At 40.1% G+C, this 14,061-nt stretch overlaps 1 protein-coding gene across 6 annotated transcripts in view; it reads left to right on the top strand.

The window, feature by feature from the left end:
* The window catches only part of DYM (dymeclin), a 279,747-nt gene that overhangs the window by 81,197 nt on the left and 184,489 nt on the right, over positions 1-14,061 (top strand). For all 6 annotated transcript variants that reach the window (XM_087885550.1, XM_034401768.3, XM_034401769.3 and 3 more), the window contains exons 8-9: positions 2,013-2,138; positions 4,281-4,423. In XM_087885550.1, coding sequence (XP_087741676.1) covers positions 2,013-2,138; positions 4,281-4,423 — 269 coding nt within the window. The remainder of the gene's footprint in view (positions 1-2,012; positions 2,139-4,280; positions 4,424-14,061) is intronic.

Here is a 14,061-nt window from a genome sequence, read left to right as displayed (position 1 = left end):
CCAAGCCACACCACACCCACCAAGCCATGCCCACAGAACCGGTAGTAAAAAAAATTTGGATTTCACCAGTGTGCTTGCCTGCTTTCGAACTGCAGGGTTGGCAGGAGCTCGAGGGTGTGGCAGGAGCTCACTCCCCTCGGTGGCGGCAGCAGGTCTCAAACGCTAGCCTGCCAATCATCAGCCCAGCGTTCTAATCTCGTGAGCCACCACATCCCTAGTAACTATCAGGGTCCTTTATTATCCGTAATGACTCACTGGCAATAGCTCTGGATATTTTAGGTTAGAGGTCTTTTCAGTACTCCTAGAAACACCAGAAATTAGGCTGGGGAGGCGGGGTGGGGGGGAAGGGGGGGAATCCCATTTACTCTCCTCTCCCTGGTTAGTTGTGTATGAAACTTGGTGGTTATTCAAAAGCAGTGGGAAGCAATAACAAAGGTAGAATATAAGATAGCAGGACAAGAAATAATGGGTAAAAGCTCATGAAAGGGAGATCCGATCTAGAAGTAAGGAGAAATTTTCTGACAGTGAGAACACTGTCCCTCAAGAGTTGTGGGTGATCCATCACTGGAGTCCCAAAGGTGCTTTTTCTAAAAGGCAACTGGACTTTCTTGTTGTTTTTTTCTTTGAAAACTTGAGACAACCACAACCTGGATTATTGAGAATCTCAATCATCCGTCACTGGAGGTTTTTAAAAATAAGCTTAACAACCAGAAGGCAAGCAAAAAACGATGGATGGAAACGAATCAAGGAGAGAAGCAACCTGGAATTTAGGAGAAACTTCCTAACAGTGAGAACAGCTGGCCTTCAGAAGTTGTGGGTGCTCCATCACTGGAGTCTTTTAAGAAGACACTGGACAGCCACTTGTCAGAAATGGTATAGGGTCTCCTTGCTTGAACAAGGGGTTGGAATAGAAGACCTCCAAGGTTCCTTCCAGTTCTATTCTGATTGATTGATTTGACCAGGATAGTATAAGGCAGTGATGGCTAACCTTTTTGCCATTGTGTGCCAAAAGTGGGGGTTGCGCGTGGGGGTGTGTGCATACGCATGCCCATGCCCACACTAGTAATTCAATGCGCGCAACCCCTCCACACTCCCCCCACTTTTGACATGCAATGGCACAGTGGGCCCAGCTCCAGAGGCTTTCTTGGAGCTTGAGGAGGGTGAAAACAGCCTTCCCCACTCCACCCCTGGAGGCCTGAAACGGCTCGTTTCCCGACTTCGAGTGGGCCCGGAAGGCCCAAAAATCAGCTGGCCGGCACACACATGCACACTGGAGCTGAGCTAGGGCAACGCTCGCGTTTTTGTTTTTTTTTAAATGTTATCTAATTCTGGGTTTTATTTAATTGACCAAACTAAGTAATAATTTTAATTAGCAATTTTATGATGTTTGTGTGTCTATATTTTTCTTGACTGTACACCGCCTTGAGTCCTACGGGAGAAAGGTGGTATAGAAATATAATAAATAAATAAATAAACATGGCTCCGTGTGCCACCTGTGGCACGCATGCCATAGGTTCGCCATCACGGGTATAAGGTCTCTTGTCTTGAGCAGAGGGGTAGATTAGAAGACCTCCAAGATCCCTTCCAGACGTATGATTCTGTGTTCTATGACTATTGAATGGTGTAATCTGATTGATTATGTGCCATCAATTCAGGGTTGATTTTTAGTGGCCACATCAATTTTTCTCCAGGGGACCTATCTACAACCAGGTCCTTCAGATCCTCTAACGGGGCACCCATTGCTACTGTACTTATATGGAGCCCATCCACGTATTGTTGAATTATCTACTCCCCCCCCCCTTTCAGGGTTTTCTTATTTGTAAATACACGAGGAAGAGATCCTATGGATTAGTGCAATCAGAGTTTGGGGAGGGGATTTTTGTCAAGGATTTCTTTGAGCCAGGCTCATAGCGAACATTATAGCCAATATTTGCATATAACGTGTAAAAAGACTCCTAGTAAATATGTACTCATTGGTGTTGATTAATACTTTATGTCTTCATTCGTTGCAGAGACATTACATACAGCATTTCGCTGGAAGCTGTGACAACACTGGTCGTTTTTCTCTCCTGTCAGCTTTTCCACAAGGAAATTCTGCGGAAGGGCATCATTCATAAGTATCTTATGCATGGCCGATGGTAGGTTAGACTGCAGTGCTATTTTATCGTGTTTCCCCAAAAACAAGCCCTATAAAATGAAAATAAGTCCTAGCTTGATTTTTTTTTTACACATATGCCCAATATAAGCCGTACCCCCCAAATAAGCCCTAATTAAGAGCCCGCTCACTCCGTTGCATCTGGTTGCATGAGGTGGAGTGAGGCGTACGGGTAAAAATCAAGCGTGGGTGGGGACAGTTGCAGCCAGGCCTCGCGCACCCCGACACCTGTCTCGCTTTGCCGGCCCACTTCTGCAGCTGCTTGCCACCTCTTGCGCACGTTGCCCTCAACCTCTGTTTCGCTGTCAGAGGCCTTCAGGAAAGGCATCTGCAGTTGAGAAACGAGTTTTGGATTGACACTCACAGTGCCCCTTGGCTTCCATTTTGCCATCAGAGGCCTTCTGGAAAAGAGCTCAATCTGGAGCTCTTTTGTCAGCTGCAGAGGCCTTTCCTGAAAGCCTCTGATGGTGAAACTGAGGTCAGGGGCAATGCGTGCAAGTGACGCGAAGCGGCTGCAGAAGTGGGCCGGCAGTGCGCTCCTGCTGGTCAGGGCTGTTGGTGCCGCCACCGCAAGGTGAGTCAGTGGAAGACATCTCCCCCAAAATAAGACCTGGTGCATTTTTTGGAGGCAAACAAATATAAGACTGAGTCTTATTTTCTGGGGAAAAACAGGTAGGTAGGTTTTATTCTTGAGTTTACGAGCATAGCATTTGCATTTACTCTGTCAAAGCAAATATATTTATTTAGGTTAATTTGTGCTCCTGAAAGATCTCCCAAGCTGATAACAGATTGACTCTGGGCAATAAGAATTTTTTTTTTAATCACACTTAAACACAGGTTGTTAAACAAATATACTGAGATGGAAGTATTGTATGCAGTTCCACTTCATAATTTTAGGATATGGAGTGAATTAGAATGGCTCTGCATTTATACAGCATGTTTTTTTTTAAAAAAAAAACACTTCATAGCAGCAGTTAGAAATCCATTGTTTTCTAGATGTTTTAGATATTAGCTTCCATCAGCCGAAGCCAGCATGGCCAGTGGCAAGAAGAGATTGTGGGAACTATATTTCAAATATTTAGAATGCACCAGGTTGTTTAAGCCTAAAGTTTTGCTTTGCAGGGAAGTATTTATTGTGTATTTCTGTGAATCTCTAAAGAAAGTGAATCTCTAAATCTCTAAAAATCTCTAAAGATTTTTTTTTAGTTTTCTTGAACCAGGTTAAGAGCAGGCTGTCACAGATATGTAAATTTATTCTGCCTTCATTGCTCTGTACCTGTGAGTATTCTGTTTTGTAACAGAACAAATAGTGGCAAACTATTTTTATTTTCTGAATCTATAAATGCTAAGTCGTATAAAATGATTTCTGAATATATAAAAAGGTCATGGAAAATTTGTGTTTATTTTCATAGACTAGCACCTTTTTTTTTAGCATCTCTGTTAACACATTTAAAATATATTAGCCTTTTTAAAATTCAAAAGAGTTAAGAGTGTCTAGCAGGCATCAAATTAGGAAAGCGTTTCTCCAGCTTGGTGTCTTTAAAATGTGTGGACTTTAACTCCCAGAATTCCCCTGGCTGGGGAATTCTGGGAGTTGAAGTCCACACATTTTAAAGCAGTGGTGAAATGTAAAAATTGTTACTACTGGTTCTGTGGGCGTGGCTTGGTGGGGGAGGGTAATGTGACTGGGTGGGCGTGACCAACTTTTTTTTTTTTTACTTTTAAAAGCATTTTTTTCTACAACCTTAAGAGGTTGCAGGAAAAAAATGCTTTTAAAAGTAAAAAAAAAAACAGCCTCTGATGATCGCATGGCTCATCTGGGCATGGGGGGGGGGCAGGGATTTTTGCTACCGGTTCTCCGAACGACCCACCGCCATTGCTACCAGATCAGGCGATCTGGTCTGAACCGGGAGCATTTCACCCGTTTTAAAGTCACCAAGCTTAAGAAGCACTGAATTAGGGATTTTAACATGAGATGTATATCTTAGTGATCTGTTTTCATTTTTAAAAGAGCACTTTTAAACTTTCAAGTTTTAGATAGTTTTGCAAAAATAGAGGAAAGGAAAGGAATGATTTGACTGCAGTCCCAAATCCACTTAAAACTTTGGCTCTTTTGTATTGCCAGTGTCTCATACACCAGCCGACTTGTGAAAACTTTGTTATATAACTTCATCCGTCAAGAACGAAGCCCTCCTCCAAGTTCCCATGTCTTCCAGCCCGAATCTGAAGGAGGTGGACTGCTATACGGAATTGCCTCAGGAGTAGCAAGTGAGTTTCATTGGTGCTACTGCTGCCTGTACCTTTGTCCATCAGACATTTAAGGCTTTTATTTGTCTGTGTGTGTGAGTATGTTTTGGACAGTCAGATGTCTAAATCAGGTATAAAATTTTTCTCCTTTTTATAAGAAATAGAAGTAGCATCTTCTGTTGTTATCTGGAACGTATATTCCTATGTAATTTCATTTTGTTCTAAACCTTGCATTCGAAGAGCAGAGTTAACAGGTGTAATGTATTTTTACATTTATTGATATCCCACGTTATTTTTATAAATAACTCAAGCCAGTGAACGTAACTAATACAGATAGTCCTCGACTTATAACAGTTCATTTAGTGACTGTTTGAAGTTACAATATCACTGAAAAAAATGACTTAGGACCATTTTTCTCACAACATGAGAAAAATAGCAGCATCCCCATGGTCACGTGATCAAAATTTGGCTGCTTGGCAACTGATTCATATTTATGACAGTTGCAGTGTCCCAGGATCATGTGATCACCTTTTGCGACCTTCTGACAAGCAAATCAATGGGGAAGCCAGATTTCCTTAACAACTGTGTTACTAACTTAAGAACGGCAGTGAGTCATTTAACAAATGTGGCAAGAAAGATCATGAAAGGGGGCAAAATTCACTTAACAACTGTCTCGCTTAGCAATAGAAATTTTGAGCTCACTGGTGGTTGTAAGTCAAGGACTACCTGTACTCCTTCCCCCTCCTATTATCTCTACAACAACCACCCTTTGAGATGAGTTAGATTGAGTGAGAGACACTAGCCTAAGATGACCCAGCTGGCTATCATGCCTAAGGCAGAACTAGAACTCACACTCTCCTAGTGATTGGCCCAAGGTGACTCAGCTGGCTTTAATGGCTAAGGCGGGACTAGATCTCACAGTCTCCTGGTGATTGGCTCAAGTTGATGCAGCTGGCTTTCATGGCTAAGGCGGGACTAGATCTCACAGTCTCCTGGTGATTGGCCCAAGGTGACTCAGCTGGTTTTCATGGCTAAGGTGGGACTAGAACTCACAGTCCCCTGGTTTCTAAGCTTGGTGCTTTAACCGCTAGACCAGATTGGCTCTATGTTTAGTCCCATAGATCATGAAGTCTTCAACTGTAACGCCAAGTGAGATTTCCAAACCTGTGATTCTGGCCATGTCAATTATTTTCAATCCCATGAAAAATTATTGTAATTCATCTCAAGAAGCATCTTTTTGTGAACATTGGCAATTACTTTTTGTTTCATTTTGGTAGCAGCTGCACGTCCGGTTGTACTTTGCTTTCTCTACAGTACAATGTCAGCACATGTCTGGTCTGATACAGTGATGTACAATGATGTACGGTGGACTGGCCTTCCCTTGAGTTGCGATAGAAATCACATTTGGTTTACCCTGCTTGTTTGGGTATCTATTTTCAGTATGAATCAATTCCATGTCTGTAGGGAATGCTAACAAGCCCTAACCACAGCGCTCTCTCTGTGTGTGGTACAAAGACCTTCATATGTGTTTTATTTCCTCTTTCTCTCCTCCCTCTGTGTAACTCTCCTGCAACAAAAAAACAATTAAACCAAATTGTCTGCACTTCCTCCCAGTTAAAGACCCCACAATGAACTAAATGCTAATCCTAAACATATTTATATCCTTAATGTTTTGCTTAAGGCAATAGAAAGCAGTGAAGAAGAGTCTTGGATGATTTGAGATGCAAGCATTACGCATCTGTAGGTCTACGTTTAGCCATTATTGGTTTTAAGTCAGGATAACAACAACAACAAAATCCTCTGTAGCTTTGGTAATAGAGCAGTTTTGATTCTCACAAGCATCCAGATGTTTGGCTTTTTTTATCCATTTATCAAGTCCTTCCCCAAGGACCTGGGATAGTCAGATGTTGAGGTTTGACAGTGTTAAAGGCATCGTCACAGGATGTAAGCTGTTCCAAGGAAAGCTGCCTTTTGCAATTGACTGATGGGGATTTGGTCAATGCCGATGATGTTCAATTGTTCCAATTTTTCAATTGGGTGCTCCAATTGTTTTGAGATTGCACCCAAGGCGCCTGTTACTATTGGTACTATCCTTGCTTTTTTTTTTTTTTTTTGCCACAGTTCTACTTCTGCTTACTTTGTATTTTGTTATTTTCTCCAGTTCTTTCTCTTCTATGTTAATTTTATACAACAATATAATCTGTTCTTAATAATTAATAAATTGTTATTAGTAGTAGCAGTCCACACATACTGTATATTAAACAAATATATTTTGGACATCCTAGGAAGAATTTGATGCATAGGAAGGCCAGCACAGCTACAGAACTGGCAGCTGTGATTTCACATTTTTGTGAATATAATAATAATAATGATTGGATAAAAATGCCAAATCCAGTCTAAATATCTGGCTGACTGTGTGACCAACCATCATCGTCATCATAACAGTTTTTTATGCTGTCCAAATCTGGGTGGTTTTAATACCAAGTAGATAGTTAAAGAACATATGACATTTTGTTTGATCTAGTTAGTACCATTGAGTTGAGTTGACTCTTTAGAGTGCAGAGAAGAGCAACAAAGATGATTAGAGGTCTGGAGGATAAAACATATGAAGAACAGTTGCAGGAACTAGGTATGTCTAGTCTGATGAAAAGAAGGAGTAGGGGAGACATGATAGCAGTGTTCCAATATCTCAGGGCCTGCCAGGAAGAAGAAGGAGTCAAGCTATTCTCCAAAGCACCTGAGGGCAGGACAAGAAGCAATGGGTGGAAACTAATCAAGGAGAGAAGCAACCTAGAACTAAGGAGAAATTTCCTGACAGTGAGAACAATTAATCCGTGGAACAACTTGCCTCCAGAAGCTGTGAATGCGCCAACACTGGAAGTTTTTAAGAAGAGGTTGGATAAACATTTGTCTGAAGTGGTGTATGGTTTCCTGCCGAAGCAGGGGGTTGGACTAGAAGATCTCCAAGGTCCCTTCCAACTCTGTTATTCTATTCTATTCTATTGTATTCTATTGTATTCTATTCTATTCTATTCTATTCTATTCTATTCTATTCTATTCTATTCCATTCCATTCCATTCCATTCCATTCCATTCCATTCCATTCCATTCCATTCTTGGAATAGAACTAAGGAGAAATTTCCTAACAGAACAATCAGTGGAACCATTTGCCTCCAGAAGTTGTGGATGCTCCAATACTGGAGGTTTTAAAGAAGAGATTGGGCAACCATTTGCCAGAAATGGTATAGGGCCATGATGGCAAACCTATGGCACGCATGCCAGAAGTGGCACACAGAGCCATCTCTCCAGGCACACGAGCCATCGCCCGTTGCTCTTCCAGGTTCCAGCCAGCTGTTTTCACACGCACGGGAGCGCCGGAAACCAGAAGAGCAGTCGCTGGGTGCACATGCGTGCACTGGGAAGATGATCCGGTTTCCAGTATGTGCACCGGCCAGCTGGTCTTTGCGTGTGCATGCACGCTAGAAACCGGAAGACCAGGTGGCCGGTGCACATGCATGCACCAAAACTTAAAGATCATCTTCCCAGTGCACCGGGTGGCTGCTCTTCCAGTTTCCGGCATGTGCACACGCACATGCACCCCTGTTTCAGCACTCAATGCCGAAAAGGTTCGCCAACACTGGTATAGGGTTTTCCTGCTTGGAACAGTGGACTAGAAGACCTCCAAGGTCCCTTCCAACTCTGTTATTCTGAGTTTGACCATTAGTAACGAACTAGTTTGTAACTAGTAACAAACATGAACAACTGTTTGCCATCTCAACCAATCTTCAGTAATGGCCTACAGGTCTTTTAAATAATCTTTTTCAACTGATCTGTTTGATCCTCTTCCATCTATTTTGACCTATTTTTATTATTGCCCTCCAGCCTGCCGGGCATCTATTCATTTGCATCATATGCCCAAAACGTGTGAATTTTTGTTTGCAGGCTAATCATCTCATTTATTGTACCCGCCTAGAGTTACGAGAGATCATGTAAATAAATAAATAGATCCCAAGGGATCAATCCAAGTGATTGATTGGTTTTTGCTGCGATTTATGATACACATAGCAACCAAACTCAAGGTTTGGCAGTTAATGATCACCTGGCGTATTGTTCACTTGTCACAACTGTACGTTCTGTATGTGTTCCAACGTCCGTTAGAAACATCATCTATTTGAATATAAAAAAGAAAAATTAATTTCAAAAATTTATAAATATCTATTAGAATTCGATTTGGCAGAAGATATAGTAAAAGGGCAAATGATAGCCTGGGCGAGAAATATTGGAAACAATATATAGTTAGAAGATTGGGAAAGAGTGTGGGAAGCCAACCAGAGCATGACAAGGTCTGTAGTATATAAAGAAAACCAGTACAAAATGTGGTACAGGTGGTATTTGGCCCCGTCGAGATTGGCGAAGATGTACTCCAATCTTAGCCCAATCGGCTGGAAATGTAAACAGGTACATGGGACTTTCTTCCACGTCTGGTAGCTTTGCCCAAAAACAAAAAAATACTGGGAAAAAATTAAAACGTGGTTAAAGGAAGTAACGGCAGAAGAAATAGAACTTAAGCCAGAAATCTTTTTATTGGGCACGATTAGAGAAAATATTAGGAAAGAATTGAAATATTTAATATTGCATGTAATCACGGCAGCCAGGCTGGCATTCGCTCAGCTTTGGAAAATGGACCAAATTCCAACAGAACAATCAGTAATTCAAAAAATTTACAATTGTGTTGAAATGGACAGGCTAACACTGGAATTAAAGGATAAAGTAGACTCGAAATATTATATGGTATGGAACAAATGGCATGAATGGATAAATCAAAAACAAAGTTCCTAAGATAACAAAATCAACAACTAGACACCGTCAATAACGTGTGTGTGTGTGTGTGTGTGTGTGTGTGTGTATATATATATGTGTATATATATATATATATATATATATATATATATAATTTCTGAGGTTTTCACGGGTGTTTGTATGTAGGTCTTTGGTTATTCGGGTTTTCTCCCACGTAAAATTAGAGGTGTCTTGGCAACGTTTCGACGAAGTCTCATTCGTCATCTTCAGGCTGGTGTTTTCGGCTTCGTGCTTCAAGGAGCAATGTGTGTGATCACAGCTGTTTCTTCCTTTTAACATATATATATATATATGTTTATATTCTGAGGTTATATTCTATTCTATATATATATATATATATATATATATATATATATATGTATATGTATATGTATATGTATGTGTATGTGTGTGTGTGTGTATATATATATTTATATATATTTATATATATATATATATATGTCTTTTTCTTTTTCGTACGCTTTTATGTGCATATTCTTTCTAGCCAGGTTTTACCTATGTAAACTAGGTTGTTCTGCAGCCCTGGTTTACGTAGGTAAAACCTGGCTAGAAAGAATATGCATATATATAGGTCTTTGGTGATTCGGGTTTTCTCCCGCGTAAAATTGGAAGTGTCTTGGCAACATTTCGATGAAGTCTCATTCGTCATCTTCAGGCTGGTGTTCTCGGCTTCGTGCTTCTAGGAGCAATATGTGTGATCGCAGCTGTTTCTTCCTTTTAACTGCCAGACACCTCCAATTTTACGCGGGAGAAAACCCGAATAACCAAAGACCTACATACAAACACCTGCGAAAACCTCAGAAAACATATATATATATATATAGTAATTTGTATTATTATATTATGTGTATTTTCTATTTTTCTTTTTTCTTTTTCTTTTTCTTTTTTCTTTCCTTTGTGTTTCTCTCTTTTCTATGTCTTTCTCTTTCTCTTTAGTTCTTAATGTTCTTCTATCTTTCTTTATTTCATATTTTATATTGTATGTAGTGAATGTGATATTTTATCTTTTTATACTTAATAAAGATTATTTAAAAAAAAGAAGAAACATCATCGTTATCCTTGTTCTTTTTGTTGTCATTGAAACGTCCTTGTCCTTTATGAATTTTCGGAAGTTTGTCCTTGAAGCAGTATTATGGCACACTTCATCCAATTGAAGATGTGTGTTGGCTTCAATTGTTTGGGCACTAGCCAGGTGGGTGTATGACAATTCGCCGCGGCCAACTCGACATAGCCAACTCGCTACAGCCAACTTGCCACAGTCAACTTGCTGTGGGACAACTTGCCGCAGGACAGTTCGCCACAGGACAATTTGTTGTGGGACAAAAGTTACACTAACACCAAAGAAACGGTGGAACAGAATCATTAAAGAAAGGATGCAAAATGAGTGACGGAATGAAATCCGAATGGCAAAAATTAAAATAATTTTTATTTGTTTTAAATAAATAGAATTGCTAAATTGTCCCACAGTGAGTTGTCCTCTGGTGAGTCGGCCGTAGTGAGTTGGCTGTGGCAGGTTGTTACCTTCTCTAGCCAGGCACCTAAAAGTTATCCCTGCGAAGTATGTTGTTCCAAGTAGGTTCATCTTTTGCAAAATTAGCAATATTAAGGCCAGTAAATTTATAATTTCTAAATATTTGGGGAGTCCTCTGGGTATTGCACAGTGGTGAAATCCAATTTGTTTTACTATGGTTCTGTGGGCGTGGCTTGGTCTGCGTGGTGTGGTTTGGTGGGCGTGGTAGGGGAAGGATACTGTAAAATCCCCATTTCCTCCCGAACAGCTGGGACTCGGGAGGCAGAAAATAGATGGGGGCGGGGCCAGTCAGAGGTGGTATTTGCCAGTTCTCCGAACTGCTCAAAATTTCCGCTACCGGTTCTCCAGAACCTGTCAGAACCTGCTGGATTTCACCCCTGGTATTGCACCAAGAGCTCGGTACAACTGATATGGCATTCCATTTTTCCTGTACAATGTTTCAATCTTTTTTTTTTAATATAAATTTTATTAATTTTCTATTGTTTACATTTATTACTGCTTAATAAATATCGTGTTGTCTGGGTATTTAATTTGCTTAATACAGATTACATTTTTAACCTCCCATCCCTTTTTTTCCAACCACTGGTAAAATAGATTCCATGTTTGATAATATTCTGTATCTTCTTTCTGTTTGATTTTCAATGTAAGCCTATCCATTTCTGCACAATCTTTCAATCTTGATGTGCAAACCACAATATAATTTTATTTTCTCCAGTTGTTTTTCATCAGTTTGTCTTATCTCCATATCAGTGAATCACATCATCTTTTCTATAACAGTGTGAGGTCTTTATTATTGTTGTTATCATTATATCTGTCTACTAACTGACGTTCTTGAAATTTCTTTCTCCTCAAACTTTAAATTCCTCTTAATGTGGACTATGCTCCATGTCAAAGTGTGGTAGATAACATCTTTCTGATACTAGCAAAAATTCTTTTAATCAATCGCTCACTGTATAATTTGAATACTGTGTTTCTCAATAATGTGCTTGAGTTTTTTTACCGTCTTTGTGGTTGTCTCTTGTAAGCTTCTCAGAAAACTTTTATGAGATCTCTGCATACATTAAAAAAAATATTGTGTTATTTCTTGCAAGAGTTGTTAAAAGATTTAAGAGATGGTTCGGCAAGCTTTTCTGTTATCAGTGGAAAAACCTGCCTCCTCAAATTCTGTTTGCGGACTTTAATGTATGCTGGAATATTTTGGTACTAAATGGGAAATAGTCCAATTGCTGGGATTTTTATAACCTTATGCATTCTTTTCAATAAATCTTGTTAAAGAGACTGTGAATATCATGCTTGAAAATTTAAGGCGCTCCCATATAATTTGGCATTTACGATTACAGCTATTCCTCGACTTGCGACCACAATTGAGCCCAACATTTCTGTTGCTAAGAGAGACACTTGTTAAGTGATTTTGCCCCCATTTTATGACCTTTTTGCCACAGTTGTTAAGTGAATCACTGTGGTTGTTAAGTTACCAGCACGGTTGTTAAGTGAATCTGGCTTCCCCATTGACTTTGCTTATAAGAAAGTTGTAAAAGATGATCACATGACCTGGGGACACTGCAATCATCATAAACATGAGTCAGTTGCTAAGCAACCAAATTTTGATCATGTGACCATGAGGAATGCTGCAACGGTCATGTGAAAAGTGGTTGTCAGTGCCGTTGTAACTTTGTCACTAAACGAAAGGTTGTAAACTTAAAACGAAAGGTTTTAAGCTCTTTCCCCTTGCTCCTTGAAGGATCTGGTCTAGGTATATATTATTCTTTCTCTCACTAGTTATGCATAATATTCTAGACATTGTAGGATAATACCTCAATATTCTCTCTCTATTCTCAACTGGATGGTCTTTTCCACCAAAGTGCTTATTGTGAATTTGTGATAGTATTTAGGATGACCTGTATTGAACAGGTAGGATTTGGGGGGCTGCAAGGATCTTTGTTAGAAATTGGTAGTTTTTTTAGGTCACGAGTGTCATTGCACAGTCTTGCATAATTGTGCTGTTGCTAAATAAATTAAACTAATTAAAAATGGCCAAACTTTCAAAAGAGTTTCCATGAGCGTGTAAATCTCTTGTAAATAAGGATAGAATAATGCAAGAGCATTTTAAAATATCATGAATCTAAAATCACATGAAGTTTGGCAACCATGCAAGATTTCAGCCATTTTTCAACTTCTTTTCAAACGTCGCTTAATTACATGGTTTCTGGATAACTGTAGCACCTAGAGGTGCCATATTACCTATTCCTTTTCTGGGTTAACCTGCAGAATTGATATCGGGGGCTGGATTAAGGAGAAAAAGTAGTAAAGCTTTTTTTTAAGATATGGGTTTGAAGCAATGAAATCCAGCAGGTTCTGGAGAAATGGTAGCGGAAATTTTGAGTAGTTTGGAGAACCGGCAAATACCACCTCTGGCTGGCCCCAGAGTAGGGTGGGAATGGAGATTTTGCAATATCCTTCCCCCAGGAGTGGGGAGGAAATGAGGATTTTGCAGTATCCTTCCTCTGGAGTGGGGTGGGAATGGAGATTTTGCAGTATCCTTCCCCTGCCACGCCCACCAAGCCACACCCACAGAACCAGTAGTAAAAAAAATTGGATTTCACCACTGGTTTGAAGTGAAGAAGCTATAGAGAGGTGTGGCCGCAATGTCTCCCATCCCTTCAATCAATAGGTAACATTGTGTGCAAGGACGTTGGTGCAGGTAGTCCCCGACTTACAACAATCCGTTTAATGACCATTCAAAGTGACAACGGCACTGAAAAAAGTGACTTATGACCGTTTTTCACACTTATGACCATTGCAGCATCCTCACGTCATGTGATCGAAATTCAGATGCATGGCAGTGGACTCATATCTCTAATGACTGCACTGGAGTCATATCGTCACCTTTTGCGACCTTCTGACAAGCCAAGTCAATTGGGGACCCAGATCCACTTAACAGCTTAACTAATTTAAGAACAGCAGTGATTCATTCACTTAACAGTTTTAACAACTCTGGCAATGAAGGCCCTAAAATGGGGCAAAACTCACTTAAACAAATGGGCCACTTAACAGAAACGTTGGGCTCAGTTGTGGTCATAAGTCAAGGACTACCTGTAATCTGCTCATGTAAAGTGCTATAGCTTTCATAAAATCTTTTCAGTGCTTACTTTGCTCAACTGTATTTAAAGTGAATTTCAGGTTAACTTTCAAGAGAAGTTTGCAACTGAGCCTGTCCGTACATTTGATTGTCCTCATGGAGGCAGTAAAAGCACATGGCTTTGACCTTT

The sequence above is a fragment of the Pantherophis guttatus genome, chromosome 2 (genome assembly GCF_059756535.1).
Source record: "Pantherophis guttatus breed Tessera chromosome 2, ASM5975653v1, whole genome shotgun sequence".
Classification (NCBI taxonomy): Eukaryota; Metazoa; Chordata; class Lepidosauria; order Squamata; family Colubridae; genus Pantherophis; species Pantherophis guttatus.
This window is presented reverse-complemented; position numbering and strand designations above follow the sequence as displayed.